The sequence below is a fragment of the Galeopterus variegatus genome, unplaced genomic scaffold (assembly GCF_000696425.1).
Source record: "Galeopterus variegatus unplaced genomic scaffold, G_variegatus-3.0.2 Scaffold1173, whole genome shotgun sequence".
Taxonomy (NCBI): Eukaryota; Metazoa; Chordata; class Mammalia; order Dermoptera; family Cynocephalidae; genus Galeopterus; species Galeopterus variegatus.
The window spans coordinates 356,503-375,305 of NW_007727284.1; the positions used below are offsets into that span (position 1 = coordinate 356,503).

General features: G+C 43.6%; 1 protein-coding gene across 2 annotated transcripts in view; it reads left to right on the top strand.

Annotated features, from left to right (window-relative positions):
* The window catches only part of PRKCB (protein kinase C, beta), a 346,927-nt gene that overhangs the window by 310,895 nt on the left and 17,229 nt on the right, over positions 1-18,803 (top strand). For both annotated transcript variants that reach the window (XM_008575361.1, XM_008575360.1), the window contains exons 14-16: positions 1,785-1,865; positions 2,155-2,262; positions 7,359-7,499. In XM_008575361.1, coding sequence (XP_008573583.1) covers positions 1,785-1,865; positions 2,155-2,262; positions 7,359-7,499 — 330 coding nt within the window. The remainder of the gene's footprint in view (positions 1-1,784; positions 1,866-2,154; positions 2,263-7,358; positions 7,500-18,803) is intronic.

The following is an 18,803-nucleotide window of genomic DNA, read 5'->3' on the forward strand; positions in this document are numbered from 1 at the left end:
TCTGATTTTAGAGTGGAATCCGAGGTGAGAGATGGAGTTCCAGAAACGGATACTTACTTTATAGCTGAGTTTGCTCTAACACCTTTATTGAATAAGACAAACAATTATGGAATTAGGGAACATTCTAGTGATAGCTAACATTTTGGGGAGCATAATATGTGAGTGCTACCTGGTACCTCATTTATCTTCACAACCCCATGACGTAGATATTATGATAAACTTTATTTTACAGATGAGGAAACTGAAGCTTACAGAAGTTAACTGCCCCATGGTCACACGACTGGAAAGTGGCAGTCAGGATTCAAACTCAGTCTGTTGGACCCTCAAATCTCAGCCCTTAATCTTTGTTATATCACCTCCTAACACCAGTGACACAGTTAGTGTTACACCCCTGCACACTGGCCGATGAACAGTCACACAGGTATTCTAGACTTCACCATGCTCTGGCAATTTGGTAATAACCTTACAACTGCATATACCACTTGATCCACCAATTCTACTTCTAGGAATTAATCTTAAGGAAATAATTGGACATATGATCAAATATCTAATTATAAGGATATGTATTGCACCATCAGAAGAAACCTAATCAATTGGGAATTAGTAAGATAAATGTTGGTATATCCATTCAACAGAATGCTATGCAGAGGTAAAAGCCAATCACAGTCCTGAGTCGCTTTATGACGGGGGTATGTTCTGAGAGATGTGTTGTTAGGCAGTTTCATCATTGTGCTAACATTGTAGAGTGTACTTACACAAATCTAGATGGTACAGCCTACCACACACCTAGGCTATATACTATAGCCATTATAATCTTCCGCGACCACCATCATATGTGCAGTTAGTCATTGACCGAAACATCATTAGGCAACACGTGACTGTATACAGATGTACAGATACTAGCAAGGGAAATTTGACTAACACATTTTATTAAAGGTTCACATACTAAAGTGTTTATGTAAAAAACACACAGGCAGTTAGTCATTGACCGAAACATCATTAGGCAACACGTGACTGTATACAGATGTACAGATATTAGCAAGGGAAATTTGACTAACACATTTTATTAAAGGTTCACATACTAAAGTGTTTATGTAAAAAACACACATATACGCAGTTTAATAGGTATTCGTAGACAGGAGTCTGGGAGAAAATAACCCAAATATTAGTCATATTTTTTCTTTGGATAAAGGATTATGGGTGATTTAAATTTTATTTTCTTAGCTTATTTATACTTTCTGAATAAATAGTAAAATAGGAGCAGATGTTGCTACTTTTAAAAAGTTTTTATTTTTAATTGTGTTTAAAAAACACAACATAAAATTTACCATTTTAAGCATTTTTAAGGGTATAGTTCAGTAGTGTTAAGTATATTCACATTATTGTGTAAATGTTACTACTTTTACAATGAGAAATAGACAGTTTTTCCTCTTAAAACATACTCACTGTTTTGAAATATGAAAAAATAATAACACACCATACTCAGTGCTTCAAAAAAGCAAAGTGACATCCACAGATGTTTGTCCGGCTGCAGGTACTTCGGTGAAGCATGTCCATCATTCTCTGGGTAGCTAAGGTAAAGAAATAGCTCAGGTGGGCACTGGCCTTTCTGTCCACTCTTTGAGACACTGGCCTGCATCTGGGACTGTGACAGCCAGTGTGATTTTCACAATAGGCAAGTGACATGCCAGAGAAGAATTCTCCCTGTATCACCCCATACCAGTGAAGTGTGGATTCAGTCTCCAGCTGCCACATGAACTGTAAGCCTCCCTTCTGTTTTCCAGATAATTGCTTATCAGCCGTATGGAAAGTCCGTTGACTGGTGGGCATTTGGAGTCCTGCTGTATGAAATGTTGGCTGGGCAGGTAATTCAATTTTAAGTGATCTGTAAGAAAAGTCCTCCCCCACCCCCATCCATATGGTTTCTTTAGAAGAAAGCATCAGCCTTGGTAACAGCTCATAAATTTGAACCTCTGTGACTTTCCTGGCCTTGGGGTTATCCAAGTCTGTTGGCCATTTTTCCTCGTCTTCTTGAAAGCCCTGGAAGGTGGCCTTGCTGTGGGCTCCTGGGAAGAGGACCTGCCAGTTTGGGGCAGCTGGTGGAAGGGTTCAGGGAGGGATCGTTCTCCTCTGACCCTCCCCTCTGTTGCCCAGGCGCCCTTTGAAGGAGAGGATGAGGATGAACTCTTCCAGTCCATCATGGAACACAACGTGGCTTATCCAAAGTCCATGTCCAAGGAAGCTGTGGCCATCTGCAAAGGGGTGAGTAGATGTCTTAGAGCTGTGGCCAGCACCGCCACATACAGGGGTGCCAGTTGTGCCCTTCACAGGGATGCCCTGTCAGCGGGGAGCAGAGACTGAACTCCACCCCCTGCCCCCACTTGCCAAGGTGAGAGCCCTGGCATTGAGCTGCCGCCTTCTAGAAGAAAGAGATTTCGGGGCCGGCCTGTGGCTCACTCGGGAGAGTGTGGTGCTGATAAAACCAAGGCCACGGGTTCGGATCCCACATAGGGATGGCCGGTTTGCTCACTGGGTGAGTGTGGTGCTGACAACACCAAGTCAAGGGTTAAGATCCCCTTACCGGTCATCTTTTAAAAAAAAAAAGAAGAAAGAGATTTATTCTCATTCGCACACAAGCACTACAGAGGTTTGCCTGCAACAGCCTCTGACTGCTGGCTGGGCTGCAGCCTCTAGCCTAGCACAGGCAATGCTTATTCAGTGAATGAGGTAGGAAGCACAGGGACTTTGCCAAAGAGCTGGAACCCATGGGAAGGGGTGCAAGAGGTCCTCAGCACAATTTAGGCTACCTTGCCCTGCTGTGTTTAATTAATACTAACAGTGTGTAGCTTTTTTCTAAGACAATATCAGGCAGTATTGAGTTTAAAGGGCTCTCTAGATAAGCTGACCCAAATTCGGTATCCCAAAACCCCCACTCTCTCCCGAACTCAACACACACACAAGTGGCAGAAAGGGCATGTATATTTATACACTTATAGTGTCTGCAGATTGCACCTGTGAAGAAATTGGGATATGTGTTCACAGATAAGAACTGTTTGTTTTGCATCTTGTGTTGGGCCAGGATGTGCTCACAGTCATTGTGAGACCATAGAGGTCAGTGATCCTTAACTTTGGAGCCATGAGGATGACCTGAAGAGCTTTTTCAGAATGCACGTACCTTCGCCTCACCCCAAAGATTAAGTCTGGCATCAGTGTTTTGAAAAAGTCTGCATGTGGCTTGAAAACCGCTGTCTTTAAACATATTTTACAAATGGAGTTTTTGTTCACCTCTGCTGGAAGTGCCAAGCAGCACTATGAGAGTCCCAGAGAATGTGGTCCAAGGATGGTGCCTTTGTGAAGTATCTGTTCTCCCACCTGCCAGTGGTGCAGGTGTGTTCTCAAGGTCAGATCATGGCCGTGCCTTAACAGCAGGCTCCCACCTGTGTCTGAATAAAACAGGGCTGCCAGTTCTATATCTTTAGGATGTCTGCAGATTTCTCATGCCCTACCCAGCCTGACCTCCCTGACCCCAGTCAGATGCCATATGACCTGGTCTTGGAGGAGGGAAGCTGGAAAAATTCAGATAGACCAGCCTGAGGCTTGGCCCAGTTTGTGTTAGCTGGGCCAACCTCTCAGTCTAAAAGCGCCTTGTTACACTGCCTAGACGGTGTAACTCTCGGCAAATCACCTGCGCTTTGTGTTTCAGCTACATAGGTTAAGATGCAGATATCCCTGGGCAAACCACATGTGAGTTAGTCTCAGTTCCTAACATCTTGAAGTGAGTTGGTTGAAAATATTTCCTTTGAGGGTGTGAGGCAGGGAGAAGAAAAGTGGGGGAGAGTGGAGACCCAGAGGTTCATTAGAAACTTAATCAGAGCCCATAGAAAAAGAGACCAGTAGAGACATTTTATTGAAGGGAGGAGGATAGTGGGAGTAGATCATACACTGAGCTTTTAGTTTGTTTAATAATTGCCAACAGATCAGGAGATTTCCCATAAACATCCAGTTCTCCGGTTTCTCTTGAAAAATCAGATCTTGCCACATTGGCCTGTTATTTCTGCAAAGCATCAGTCAGCTGGATTGGAAACCACTGCCTGCTTTAGATGGGGTGTGCCCTCTGCAATTTGCAGAAATCCCCATCTGGCCCAGTTCTATCTGGGTTCAAATTCTGGTCCAGTCATTATTAGCCCTATGACCAGGGAAAATTATTGAACCTTATCTGTAGAATGGGAATAATAATAGCACTACACATAGGATTCTTTGATGAATAAATGAGTAAATACCTGTAAATCACTTAGAATAGAGCCTGGCACTCTGCTCCAAAACCCTTTGGCCATTATTGTTACTGTTACTAACGTTGGCATACTGTTACATGCCAGGCTCCTCTTGGCATTTGAGTTTGCATCCTCTGCAAGAAGAATTTTAAGTGGGGCATTTGAGAGGCCAAGACACCCTTTGCAAATCTTAACCCTTCCACTTACTAGGTACACAGTCTTGAGTAAGTTTCTTTACATCTCTGGGCTTCTATTTCTTTATCTCTAAAAATGGAATTATAGTACTTATTGAACAGAGTTTTTTGTTTTTTGTTTTTTTTACAAAAGACGACTGGTAAGGGGATCTTAACCCTTGATGTGGTGTTGTCAGCACCACGCTCACCCAAGTGAGCTAACCAGCCATCCCTATATGGGATCTGAACCTGTGGCCTTGGTGTTATCAGCACCACACTCTCCCAAGTGAGCCACGGGCCGGCCCTGAACAGAGTTTTTGAGAGAGTTAAATGAGGTAACCTAAGAGAAAGCTCCTTGCATGGTGTTGGCACATAGTAGGTGCTCAATACGTTCTCAGGTTCTTCCCCTTCCCAAGCCCACCCTGCCTCGACAGCTGGGGGTTCTAAGTGGGTCATGGAGGAGAGAGGATTTTCCAGGTCAGCTGCATTCAGCTTCAGCTCCAATTAGCAGTTTCCCTGGTAGAACAGTTTGCTATATTAACTCAGGACCCGTAACCTTCAGGATTAACGGGGGTGACTTTCATACTGTTGGGTTTGGGGACCTTTCTGAGTTGAGTGGGCTGAGTCCAATGTGGGCTCTTTCTTCAAGGCTGATACTCTGAAGAAGGTGCCATGCTTATCTGAACAGCAGGCCCCAGGGGATGCGTCTGGGAGGTGATCAGGGATTGGAACAGTGATTAAATCCAGCTGTCTTCATGGCTTCAGGCACAGCAGAGCAGAGTGCAGGAACTGGGCAGAGCCTCCAAATTAGTGCTGGATGTTTCTGCAGTGGCTTTTCTTAGCTTGGCATCTTCCTGCTTAGATGGAAATTGAACTAGGTTTTTGAAAACAGTCTCCTTTCCAATTGAAGTGGTGTCCTCTATATATTTATCCCATATTTTCTGCCATTAAAAAAAATTAGTGAAGCTTTGCTCAGATTGCCATTCCCATTCTGAACCAGCTTAAAGCCAACAGAAGCCCAGATTGGGTGCACGTTAAAGTGAAAAGCAGAGACTGAGCAGCACAGAACTCTGAGAGCTCTGGGTCGGGCAGATCTGTTCAGAGCCTGGCTCTGCTCCTTAGCTGTGTGACCTCAGGCAAATGGCTTTACTTCTCTGGATTAGTTGTTGTTTGTTTGTTTGTTTTGGTTTTTGGTTTTTGGTTTTTTGGCTCTGGCTGGTAGGGGATCCGAACCCTTGACCATGGTGTTGTCAGCACCATGCTCCAACCAAAGTGAGCTAACTGGCCAGCCACACCTAGTTTTTTAATCTGAAAAATAGAAATAATTTTGCTGACACCTCGGAGTGTTGTAAAAATTAAACAGTAATGAGAATGGCTGGGGAGGCTTTAGCACAGAGCCTGGACACATAGGATGTGCTCAGTGCACAGAAGCCTTTATTGATATTATTACTGTCAGTGTTAACCAAAGCCTTATAGCCCTTTCCTTCCATCCGAATCCTGTGCACATGGCAGGCTTGGCTCAATTTGATGGCCCTCTGTAGACTTTTCCTTACCAAGCCAGGCCATAGATATCCCTGGGAAACCACATGTAAAGCACTCTCCCATTTCTCTTTTAAAAGCCCAAGTTTTAGTGTTAGGCAGAGGTGGGATACAGTTCCCAGTAGCTCTACCACTGACTATCTCTGTGAGTCCTTGATAGTTGCTTAACTTCCCTGAGGGTCAATTGCCCTGTCATTCAAATGGGAAAAACAATGTACCCACTTCACTGAGTTATTGTGACAATCAGGTAAAATCGTGCATGTGAATAGAGAAGTAGCTTAGAACCTATGTGCCCAGTGATTTTTCCCCCTGGAAGGTAAAGCATATCTGGAAAGTATGTGCTGTATGTATGACCACAGATCATCTGTGAGCAGGAAACAGGCTAAGCTGAATGTCCAGCAGTTTAAGTGTGAATTGCTGGGTTTATCCCTTCCCCATAATCGGCAAGTCCTGGGCAAAATTTCTGGATTCTGACATCATGGGCCACTTGGTATCAGATCAACCCTGGGAAGTTTCTTGGACTTAAATGTTGCAATCCTTATGGTTTCCTCTTTTGATGCTCTCTTGTCTTTTTTTTTTTTTTTTTTAACCTCCAACTCCTTCGTCTTTACTCTATGGGTACTTGCTGAAGCCTTGAGATCAGAGATATTTTCATGCTGCTTTGGATTCATTTACAAGAGGAAGCCTGTCTGGTTTCATCTTGGAGTATCTATTCATCTTTTTATTTCTCACTGGCTCAGAGACCCAAAGATGGAGGGCTTTGATAATTAAGTAATTTAAACGGAACACCAAAGAAACCTCAGCGGAGTTTAGTATTACGTGTGATACAGGGGAAATGAGCTGGGCTACGTTTTGACTATTTAATGAGCTTTCAGAAAGTAATCACTTGAAACTTGGGTCCATTTGGCTAATATTTTTTCTTCTTTTGCCATTTCCACAAGTGCTTTACTGAGAAGTGCAAATAGTATCTGAATGAATGTGGCCTTTTGCCTTGGTCAAACTTCAGTTTCTTGTGATGGGAAAAGAGGAGTTTGGAGATATTGAAAATGTTCTCATTAAATTCACCAGTAATTGCATGAAACTCATTCACAAACCAAAATGGATCGTGTGGCATTTGTAACTTGAAGCTCAAGACCACATTCAGGCAACCATAAGGGATCTTGCTCTGGGGTAAGCTGCAGCAGGCACTGTGGTCGGGTCCTCTGCTCCAAAGACCTGGCTAGGAAATTATTGCCAGATGAAAAGCAAAAACTAAAAATCCATTGAGATTCTTCATGGTGCTTTCTTCCCTAATTCATTAGAGTAATACTTTTTGAGTATCTCACATTTCCTCTTCCGAAATTCATTACATTCAATGTTTTTCTTTGTCCTGAAGCTGATGACCAAACACCCGGGCAAGCGTCTGGGTTGTGGACCTGAAGGCGAACGTGACATTAAAGAGCATGCATTTTTCCGGTATATTGATTGGGAGAAACTTGAACGCAAAGAGATTCAGCCCCCATATAAGCCAAAAGCTGTAAGTAACTGTTTTCTCTGACTGTCGGGCACTCATAACACAGCACCCTCTCTCTCTGGCCCACCATGTGCGCTCTGAATGCTCTCTGGGGGTAAATGGCAACGTACCTTCTAGAATATGTCTGCACGAGCTCACACTTACACACAAAGCCACTGGGTACAAAGATGGAGATTTCCATTTGCACAGCCCATCCTCTGCACATATGGGAAAGACAATTAATATTGATATTTTTGTTTCATCGATTCAATTTTTGTTAACTGTCTCAGCCGACAACTTTTGGGGAATGGATCTTTGGTGAGCAGAGTTCAGATCCATTTTTGGACTGTGATAAAGTCTGATTTTGCCCTTGTTCTTTCCTTGGTTTGACTGTATCATTTTCTCTTCCTACTGACATTGAAAAGGTCAGGTTGTTTATCTCAACAGTATTTAAATTTAATTGTGAAACATGACACTATGTCTGAGTCAGTAAATAAGACCAGCTAGCTCCCACCCAAGGCAAAATAGAATGAAACAGATCTGACATGCTCCTGAACCATAGACCTCCTGGACGCTTTGGGTGTAAATATGGCTTTGAGATAACTTTTATAAGGCAAGAGCAAAAGTCTCATATTTCCCACAGTTGTGTGCCCAGGGGAAGGTTTTCATCCCCAAAGACTCAGCAGGGAGTACTTGTCAGCATCAGGGAGGAGGAGTTTGCATCTGAATTAATCAGAACTGCGATTCTGCTGGGAGGAGATTTCTTTGTTAAATTAAGTAGAGCTCAGACCTGGTGACTTTATTATGGGTTGTAAAACTACCCACTGAGGCTGAAAAGTGAACATAAATATTGTCATTGAAACCTAAAGTCGGAAAGGTCTCGGTGTTAAGATGAATTAGATGATAATGATACTTATTTTGATACTATTATTGTTATTAATTTCTGGAGCACTTATTATGTGTTAGGTGCCAGATTAAGCACTTTGCATGTAGCGTCTAATTAAATCCTTCCAACAACCTACTAATGCAGGTGCTATTATTCCACTTTGCAGAAGAGGAAATGGAAACTCAGAGAGATTAAGTGCTCTGCCCAGTCACTCAGCCAGCATGTGATGAAGCAAAGATCCAAACTTCAGACAGTCTAACTCCATTGAAGGCCTACCAGAATGCCCTGGGCACAGAGCAGTGTAGTTTCAGAAACTCTTCAGGTGATTCTCACAGCTCTGCAGCATCCTTGATGAGTCCTGTTTCTCTCTAGATACCTCCAGGTGTTGGGAAGCCATGTCCATCAAAGGCAGCCAGTTCTACTCTGTGGCCCTTCTAATTGTTGCAAACGTATAAATTAATGTCAAATCACCCTCCCCACAACTGCCCCCAGAGCCTCTCTTTGTAGAGCATCCTTCAGACATTTGCGGAGGCTGGCTTATACTCCTGAATCCTGTGATTGCCAGGCTAAATCCTGCCCCACCCCTTCCTGCAAGCATGTCCCATGTGACATCACTTCCGGGTGTCTATTGTTCTCCAGGTCATCAGCATCTGCCTTAAAACCCAGAAATAGGATTGAGCACAATATTCCTAATGGTGTCTGATCCTCAGTAAATACAGTGATTCAAACAATCTCTTGGTTATTCCAGAGCTGGTGAGCTTGGACCAGTCTGTTTACCTCTCAGATCTGCTGTTTTGTCATCTTTAATACAGGAATGATAATAGTTTCTATCAAAGGATCATTACGATGCATAAAACACTCAGTATGTGCCTGGTACATAATAAGCACTCAAGGAGAGTTGATCATTATTTTTGTTAGTGGTGTCATTGATTAATTAATGTCTCGGGTGCAGGGTCTTTGATGGGCAGCACAGTGTTGAATCCTGCTGATGCTATTCCTTATGATAATGTCCATATGCCCTCTTTGGGTGGTTGTTGTAGGCAGTATCACCATTTTTATTGGACCATTTGGAAAAAAATCAAAAGGTTACCTAGAACAAGCATAGGCTCTTCATTCAGTTAATTGGGAACTCAGAGATGGGATACACAACTCATTTGGTTTTGGGGGGCTATTTATGAGATCTCAGAATGTGGACCCCTCCTTCCCTCACTTGGCCAGAGGAGAGATGCAGGTACTCCCATCGCTGCCAGCATTGAGTCCAGTGGACACTGGGGTTTACTCTATAGTTGTAGAGCGGTGCTTTTCAATGTGTGGTCCCTGGACCAGCAGTACCAACATCATCTGGGAACTTTAGGGATAAAGTTCTCGGGCCCCACTCAAATAGACCTCATGCATCAGAAACTCTGGGGATGGAGCCCAGTGCCCTGGTGTTAACAAGCCCTTCAGATGACTTGATATGCACTCAAGGTTGAGAGTCACTGATATGGAGTTCAGCGTTAAAAGCTAGGCAGAAGCCAGAGAAAGGTAGGGAGAATCACCTCTTTAAGTGTGAGATATTGGTTCTCTTCCCAGTTAGGGCATGAGGTAGTGACTTCCGGAACAGGTCCCAGACTGATGCCTACAGAGGCCAGGCAGGTAATGCAAATGGGGAAAGAAGGCATGGTGGGGACGGAGGCAGCCTGGAGAACAGGAGAGCTGTCGGACAGGCTCAGCTAGTGTTTGCATCCAGTGGTCTGCCCTGCAGGATGTAGGCTCAGCACAGCTCCATCTTCATGGTTTCATGAGAAGCTGGAAATCAGGATTTTTAGATACAGTCTCACCATTTTTTGATATATCAGCAACAAATCTTTAAAATTCAGACATAGTTCAGGGCAAATAAAATACATCCATGACCCTATGTGGCCCACGGATGTCAGTTTGTAACCTCTGGGGTAGCAATAACTCAAAGCCAGGTTGACATTTAGCCAGTTCTTATTAGTACTGATTATTTACAACCTGCATCCATTCTAAGTGGTTAAATATTTTAAATATCCCTGCCGCATGATAATGAATCTAAAGGGTCTAACCCTGTGCCTGGCTCATAGGAGATTCTCAGGAAAAGGTAGCCATTGTCATCAGTGATAATAGAAAAATTATTACACTAATAATAATTATCAACAAGATCCTCCAACTGCTCTGCATTTGTTATGATTTCCAGCTGACTAATGTCTTGAATTCCCTCATGTGGGTTTAACAGTGACTTTTGAAGGACAGTGACTGGACTGGGCTATATACTTCAAGATGTTCTGCCACCAGCTCTAAGGGGAAGCAGACCTTGCCTTTGGTCCCCTTAGACCGAGTTAGAAATAATGATAATGCACGCACCCCCCACCCCCCCGATTTGATTCAATCTGCTTATATCCTTTAACATTGCATATTCAGGCTTAAGAACCCCCAACCCCATTCGAGGACTTTATATTTCTGCTTCCCCACCCCTTCTTATTGATCTGCCACTTCTGCAGGGCCTGTGGTGAGTGTGTACAGAGTTCCATGTGCCTTGCGGGATATTGAAGGGCTTGTATGCACCTATTAGTGCTCCTGGTGCATGCATGCTATTAAAGAGAGTGCAGTGAGAGAAAAACAAGGGGCAATAACAGAGGGTTATAGTCAAACATCAGCGAAGGGTGCTATTATTGGAGGCTCATTAAAACAACTTTAAATGGGTTTTTTAAGTTGCTCTCTCTGCCTCTTTTATTGTGTTAGCCTAGTATTGTTTGAAACAGTACTAAAATACACTAGCTTTGGAGGATTGTTGCAAAGTACAAGAGGAATTTTTATTTAATGTACATCTGGTTGTGTAGCTCTCTTGCTTAACCTCCCCCACACCCCTGATGGCTCTCTGTTGCCCCAGGATAATATTGATTGCTCCCTGGCATATATGGCTTTTGAGGTCTTCCAAGGCCAGTCTCTGTCCCCTCCCCAGCATCAGCTCCTGATGCCACAAACCAGCAGTCCGGGGCTTCTTTCAGTTCCTCAAATGCGTGGAACTGAAAAGTTCCTCCTCTTCCCTTGCCAGCTTCATCCATGGAGAGCCCCCCACCTGTGATGCCCCAAAACCTTTCCCACTTCAAATCGATACAACATCACCCATTCAAGGAGTCTCTTCTGGATTCCTGAGCAGGGATCTGCTACTGTTCTATCAACAAACTCATCACACATTGTTGTAATTCTGTGTTCAATATAATGTCTTTTTGACTAGTCTGCAAGATTGTGATTTTTTTAGTGTCAAATCCCAGTGTCTAGCATAAAGTTTAGCACACAATAGATGCCCAAGAATTTTTACTGAATGAATGAGTGAGTAAATGAATGGCCATAAGACAGGATGCTGTAATACACTGTGCTGTGAAACATAAGGGATTCTTTAGGGATATATATTAGAGTGCAGGGTGTTTTTCTAATGTACAGCAGGGTGTCTCAAATAACTTGGTTGTTGTATAAGTTACTACCCTATTTATAAAGGGATATAATTTGGCTGCTGAATTTCAAATTGTCACGGCAGCATGTGGTTGGGCTGTGTGTGCTGGTAGAGTGTGCTGGGAAAGTATCTAAAGATGCAATGTGTTGGACTGTTGGACTTTAGGTAGAGAGGACTGTAGCTTCCTGCGCAGTTTTATCTATTTTTGCACAACCCAATCCAGTGCTAAGGTTGCTATAATGCAGATTAGCAGAGATTCTTAAATTTTAATGTGCACACACAAGTCACGTGGGTTTCTGGTTAAAATGCAGGCTAGAACACAGTTCCATAGGGTGCAGCAGGTCTGTGAGTTCAATGGCAGGTCGTGTTGTAGTCAGAATAGCATGTGTAGTATATAGATCCTGTGTAGTGACGAGGGCTGTAGTGAAGGGGTGTATAAGGTTATGTGCAGAATGTTCTGGTGAAATGTGGTTTGGGACCCAGAGCAGGCTGTTGTGGGTCAGTGTGTGGTGGGAGGGAGGAGGTTGTTTGCGTAGCTGAGTGCATGAGCTGAGAGCAGAGGGTTGGGAAGAAGCATGGGCTGGTTCTGTCCTCCAGTGGGGATGTTGTCATCCATTCAGTGGATGATGAGGTTAGGAATTGTCCTAGATGCTGGGGACACAGCAGTAAAAATGATAAAAAATCTCTGCCCTCATGGAGCTTGAGTTCTAGAGAGAGCAGGCAAGTCATAAACATTGAAACAAGTGAAATATACAGTGTGTTAGAAGTCGGTCAGCATTATGGAGGAAACTAAAGCAGGGATGGAGATAGGGAGAGCTGGGTCAGGAAGAGGTCCGTTTTAAGTAGAGTGAGTGGAAAGCTTCACGGTGAAGTGACATTCCCACAAATGATAGGAAGAAGGGGAGGGAGGGAGGCAGCCGTGTACATATCTCAGGATGGGGATGGGGTTCGGGTGGTAGTAACAGGTACAAAGGCCCTGAGGCAGGATCTTGACTGCATCTTAAAGGGAGAGCAAAGAGTCCAGGTGGCTGAACTGAGTGGGTGAGGGAGAGATTGAAAGGAGATGAGATCCGAGGCCACAGAGGGGCAGATAGTCAGCCGCTGTAGGATCTTTGGCTTTTACTCTAACTCATGAGCAGAGAAATAGCATAATCTGACTTTGGGTTTTAAAAGGGTCACTGCTGTAGAGGCCAGGGTAATATCAAGGAGACCAGTTACATGGCTCTTGCAATAATCCAGGCAAAAGGTGGTGGGAGCTTGGTCAGGATGGAGCTGTTTGAGAGCCCCAGGGTATGCTCTTGTCAGTATCCCCAGCCCCCTCCCCAGTTCCTGGCATCCTGTTGACACTCAGCAGTTGCCCCACCGGGGCATGAAGAAAGGGGTAAACACAAGGCACTTCAGACTGCTGCATAATTGCTCCTCCAATATAAAACATGGTAGCCGAGAGTTTGGTCCTGGTAGGAGTGGGATGAACTAATGAGACAGGTGGTCAGGAGAGCTTCTGCTGTCCAGAGTGCTGGCTTGCGGGGCATAGAGAAGGTCATGGTTGTGCAATGGGATGTCCTTCCTCCTGTCAATGTAAAGGATATGGCTGTATAGGAGGTTCCAGGTGCCAGGGGCTGTGATCAGGGAGTTTCCTTATGTCTGGGTGATCCAGCTCAGAATTTTGCTGTGCTGTATAGTAGAGGGTACATTAAGGCTATGCTGTGGGTGAGCATGGTTTGTTGCAGAATTTGTAGCACATAGTGCTATAATGTCACAGCACAAGATATGTTGGCAAAATATGTTTCAGTTGAAATGCCTCATTGAGATTTTGGTGGCACTCATGCATTGTCATGAATCGCCTTGGTGAAGTCCTACTGTCCTTCCTCTGAGAAGCCCCCTGTAGTGTCCATAACACCTAATGCAGGGCTCACTGTGAAAACCAGGTAAGGGCTCAAGCCTGGGGCTCAAAGATCCCATGCCCTAAGGAAACAACCTTTGGATGAGCTCACCCACTAGCAGCAGAGAAGCGGCAAGATGAAAAGGTAGAAGGAAGGTCAGTAGTCCACAAGGATGTCCTGCTGTAGTATAGTCCATGGACTCGTACATGCTGGTGTATGTACAGTGATCTGCCTGCTAGTAAGAGTCACTATTCTTCTGAAATAAGAGCAATCAAATAGTCAGTTGTTCCAAAATACAGCCAGTCAGCCCTTCATATCCGTGGGTTCTGCATCCTTGGATTCAACAATACCATAATAATAATACAGATTTAAAAGATACAGCATAACAACTATTTAGATAGCATTTATGTTGTGTTAGGTATTATAACTCATCTAGAGATGATTTAAAGTATGCGGGAAGATGCAAATACTACATCATTTTATATAAGGTACTTGAGCATCTGTGGATTTTGGTATTCTTGGGGTGGGGTGGGTTCTGACACCAATCCCCCATGGATACCAGGGGATGACTGTGTGAGCAATAAGGTCATCAGTTGTTCTAGAATATGGTCACTCTGATGGTCAGTTCTCCCTGGGTAAGGGTGGAAGAGTATGGCTAGAAGAGAAGTAGACATCAAGAAAAGCCCCTTTCCCTTCCTGCTTGCGTGGTCTCCAGGCTCGCATCCAGCCCTCTCTGGACATCACTAGCACATTCCATCCTTCCTTCCTTCCCTTCTAGCCCGTGCCAGGTCTCACAAACTCCAGCCCCACCTACATGTATGATAGACGGACTCCAATCATTTCTGCTCTTGTTACCTACACTTATCTTCACTTTATATAAAGCCCATAATTTGGAGGCATCTACACATCAAAAATCCTGGAAATATTGTAAGCTAAAAAAGCAAAGCCCCCTATCCCATTTGATTTTAGTATCATTTCCAAAATACTGCATAGATGATCTGATCACATACCATCTCCCGTATCCTCTGAGAGTCTAATTGCTGAACTGCTTTAGAAACTAAATCATACTCACAGGACTTGGCTTCTTGGGGATTCTGTCATCTGAAATCATTGTTTGTGTAGCTGAGGTCAAAAGCTTCAAGTACAGCTTTAATGAGCTGCATTCTGTTCATGTGACATTCTCCTCTAAACCCGATTGCCCTTTACACTGTATGAGTGAGCGTCTCTGTGTGTGTGTCTGAACGTGTGTGCTTGATGCACTGACATTTCTGAATCGAAGCCAGAAAGTGTAACCTTTGTGTGTTTGCTATTAAAACTCCAAATTCAAAGAGTAAGAAAGGGATCTAACTTTTACTCAACATGGTTTATTCAAGCATAGAACTTAACTCCCCCATAGCACCAAATACTCAAGAGGACAATATCTTTTTGAAAATTTCTATTTAAAATAATTCTCATAGCACCTGTACTGTTCAAAATACACTTGAAAAAAATATTGAGTTCTTGTCTGTGCCAGGCACTGTTTTAAGTGCCTTACATGCATTAACTTAGTCAGTGTTCACAACTCCTCTGTGAGTTAAGCATCACTGTCACCATATTACAGATGAGAGAGTGGAGCTTGGAAAGATTAAGGCCTTTCCTTCTGGTCTTGCATATAGAAGGTGGCGGAGCCTGGACTTGAACCCTGGACTCTATACTGCCTAATATCCTTGGAAAGATTATTAGAAGCACTTGGAGCTCCAGTAAGGTTTGTGACTGTACGGACAGGAGAGTCATGATAACACCATCTAATGCTGTCCATTACGTAATAGAGAAAGACTGAGTGTTCTTATAATTCAACCGATTTAAAATTTATTTAAAAATATTGCAGCAAACAAGTAGCATATTCACACCTTTTACAATTCACTGGCAGGATTTTAAAAGATGCAAATCTTGCTTGTTCCTTAAGGCTTTGATTTTGGAGCTGACAAAGACAACAGACATTGACTAAGCTCCAAAAGCGGGGCACGGTAGTGTCTGAAGTGTGGTGCTCCGGACAGGCTCCCTACCCAGTTCTCTTGCCCTTTTAGGTACTCAAAGTGTGGAGTTTGCAGCGATCTTAATAAAAACATTAGACAGCATTCATATACTGACTAACACATAGCAAAGAGTCATTTAGGACACGTGGCCTGGAGTCTGTTTGTCTCTCTTTCCATCTATCCACCACCCCCATAGAGAACTCATTTAAACTGTAGATCAAACCAGGCTCCCTTTAGGTTAGAAATGGCAGGTCCCTGGGCCAAGTGAAGTTCTAAGTCACTTGCTGACTTAGTCTCCTTTGTGTTGCTTTAACAAATACCTAACAGACTGGGTAATATAAAGAAAATACGTTTATTTCTCACACTTCCGGAGGCTGTAAAGTCCAGGGTTGAGGGGCCCACATCTGGTGAGGGCTTTCTTGTTGTGTCATCTCATGACAGAAAGTAGAAGGGCAAGAGAGTGTGCATGTGTGAGAGACACAGAGAGAGAGAGAGAGAGAAAGAGAGGCAAAGGGGGCCGAACTCACCCTTTTTATCAGGAACCCGCTCCAGTGATAATGACATTAACCTATTCATGAGAGCAGAGCCTCTTAAAGTTCCCGCCTCTTCACACTGTTGCACTGGGGATTAAATTTCCAACACATGAACTTTGGGGGACACATTAAAACCATAGCATTTGCCAGGTGCATGACTTTGAACTGTCTCCTGGCAGAGAAACCAACAGTCTGACTTGAGATGGAGAAGGGAAAGTCACATGCTGGGAGGGGGCATAAAACTGTTAGGATATATTTGGCAATGACTACTGAAATAGATGTCAAGAAGTGAAAAATTACCTTAGAAGTAAAATTCAACTCCTCCATTCTATAGATGAGCAACCAGGGCCCAGAGATTTGCCTAAGTGACTTACACAAGGAATGTAACAAAACCAGGGCAAAAAAGCTGAAGCTGCATTGAATGGATGCAGGACTTTACTGATAATAACGCTGTTTATAGCAACAACATTAGAATGGGTCAGACATGTTCTATTAAATTATTCAATTTTACTGGAAAGTAGAGCTGTATTTTATTGATCTCATTTCATCCTCATAAGAACTGCATGAGAAAGGTGCTATTATTACCTCTCCTTCACATGCAAGGAAACAGGCTCAGAGAGGCTAAGTAACTTGCCCGTGGTCACACAGCTAGCAAGTCCAAGTGCCAATTTAATTTAAAGTCCTATTTCTTTACCTCCAAAGTCTGTACTCTTGGCCACTATAATGTTTCTTCTCTCATCTACCAAACTCAGCTGTACAGATGAGGGATTTAAACTGCTCTTGGTCCAATCTGTTTAAATGCTTCTCTGGAGGACGGGCTCTGTTGGGTGGATATTCACAAAGGCCAGCTTCTTGAGTTCTGCTGTCAACCTTGTCCAGGTTGTAATGCTTATCACTTTACCCCAGAAGGCTATTGACCACAGGGTGGGAGAAATTGAGAAGAGAAGCAAATGGATCCAGGGAGACAGGTCAAGCAGAAAGAATGTGGATTGAGAGTCAAAGGGACCCAGTGCTCAGTACCAGCTTTGCTGCTTAGCAGCCGAGCAAAGATGGGTGAGTAACGACTCCTCTGAGCCTCCACAAATGCAGGCTTTTGGACCTCAGCCGGGACCATAGCCTTCCCAGTCAATCCCTAGGCAAGTTCCCAAACCCTCTGTATTAGTCTGTTTTCTCTTGCTTGTAACAGAATACCTGAGCTAGGTAATTTATAAAAAAACAAAATTTATTTCTTACAGTTTTGGAGTCTGAGAAGTCCATGGTCCAGGGGGTGCATCGTGTCTCCTTTGGTGAGGACTTCTTGGTGGGGACTCTATGGAGTTCCATGGTGATGCAGGGTATCACATGGTGAGAATGGCAAGAGCATTATTTGTACTCTTATAAAGCACTAGTCCACTCCGTGATAAAACATCAATTCATGAATGGATTTATCTATTCGTAAGGGCATGGTCCTCATGATCCAATCACCTCCTAAAGGTCCCACCTTTCAATTAGCATAATCAGATTTCCCATCCTCTTAACTCTGTTACAGTGGAGATCAAGCTCCCAAACATGAACTTTTGGCGGACACATTCAAACCATAAAACCTTCTCCTTTCTAAAGTTCTCTGCTAAATTTCCAATCCCTCTGATCTCAGCTGCTAGCTCCTCTCCAAAGTCCTGGGGAAAATTGAGGCCTGTAGGTGCCCATGAGTGTGTGGTCCTCAACTCTTTGTCCCTGCCCTGCACAGTCATCTTGACCTCGTGGCTCCCTCTCGCTGTGTCTCAACGAAATAGTTGTTCTTTCCACCTCTGCTCTGGATCCCATCCTCCCATCTCCTTATGCACATCTCCCCTGTCTAGCCTGTGGCTACAGCTTCTCTCTGTACTAACCGGAGCTCCTATGGTTGCAAATAGAAACATGATTCAAACTGACTTTTAATCAAAATAATAGTAATAAGTATTCAGATGTGGCTGGATCCATGGTTTCAAACAATGTCAGCAGGAATCCATTTCTCCATATCCATAGGGATTACTTTCCTCTGTGCTGACTTCATTCTTCATTCTCAGAAGCCTTTCTTAGGTACAGAGCAACTTCCAACTTATATCCCATTATCTCAGCAACTTCTCCCAAAAAAGAGCTTCCTTTTTCTAAAATTCTCAGCAGCCTGGGACTCCATCTCATTGGAAGATATTGGGTCATATCCCCATCTCTAAAGGAATCACTGCACAGGAGGATAGAATATGCTGGACCTAATTCACCTGCCCCACCTTATCCAAGGGACTGAGTCTACCCCTATTTAAACGAAGCATCTTGAGAAAGAAGAAGGAATGGGTCCTCCAAGAAAAATAAGGCCAGTATTACTAGAAGAAGAGGCAATGCCTGCTGGATAGGCAAAAACAGCACCTGTCCACTCTGATTCTTCCCTGGCCTTCTCCTTAGCACATAAGCATGCTACATGCTTTTCTTAAAAAAGTCCCTTCCCTGAAAGCTGGGATCCCGCCGTACTACTTCTTAAGGCTATGCTCTATCTTACTTTGCATAAAAACTTTTGAAAGTGTTGCCAGTCCTTGCTATTTCT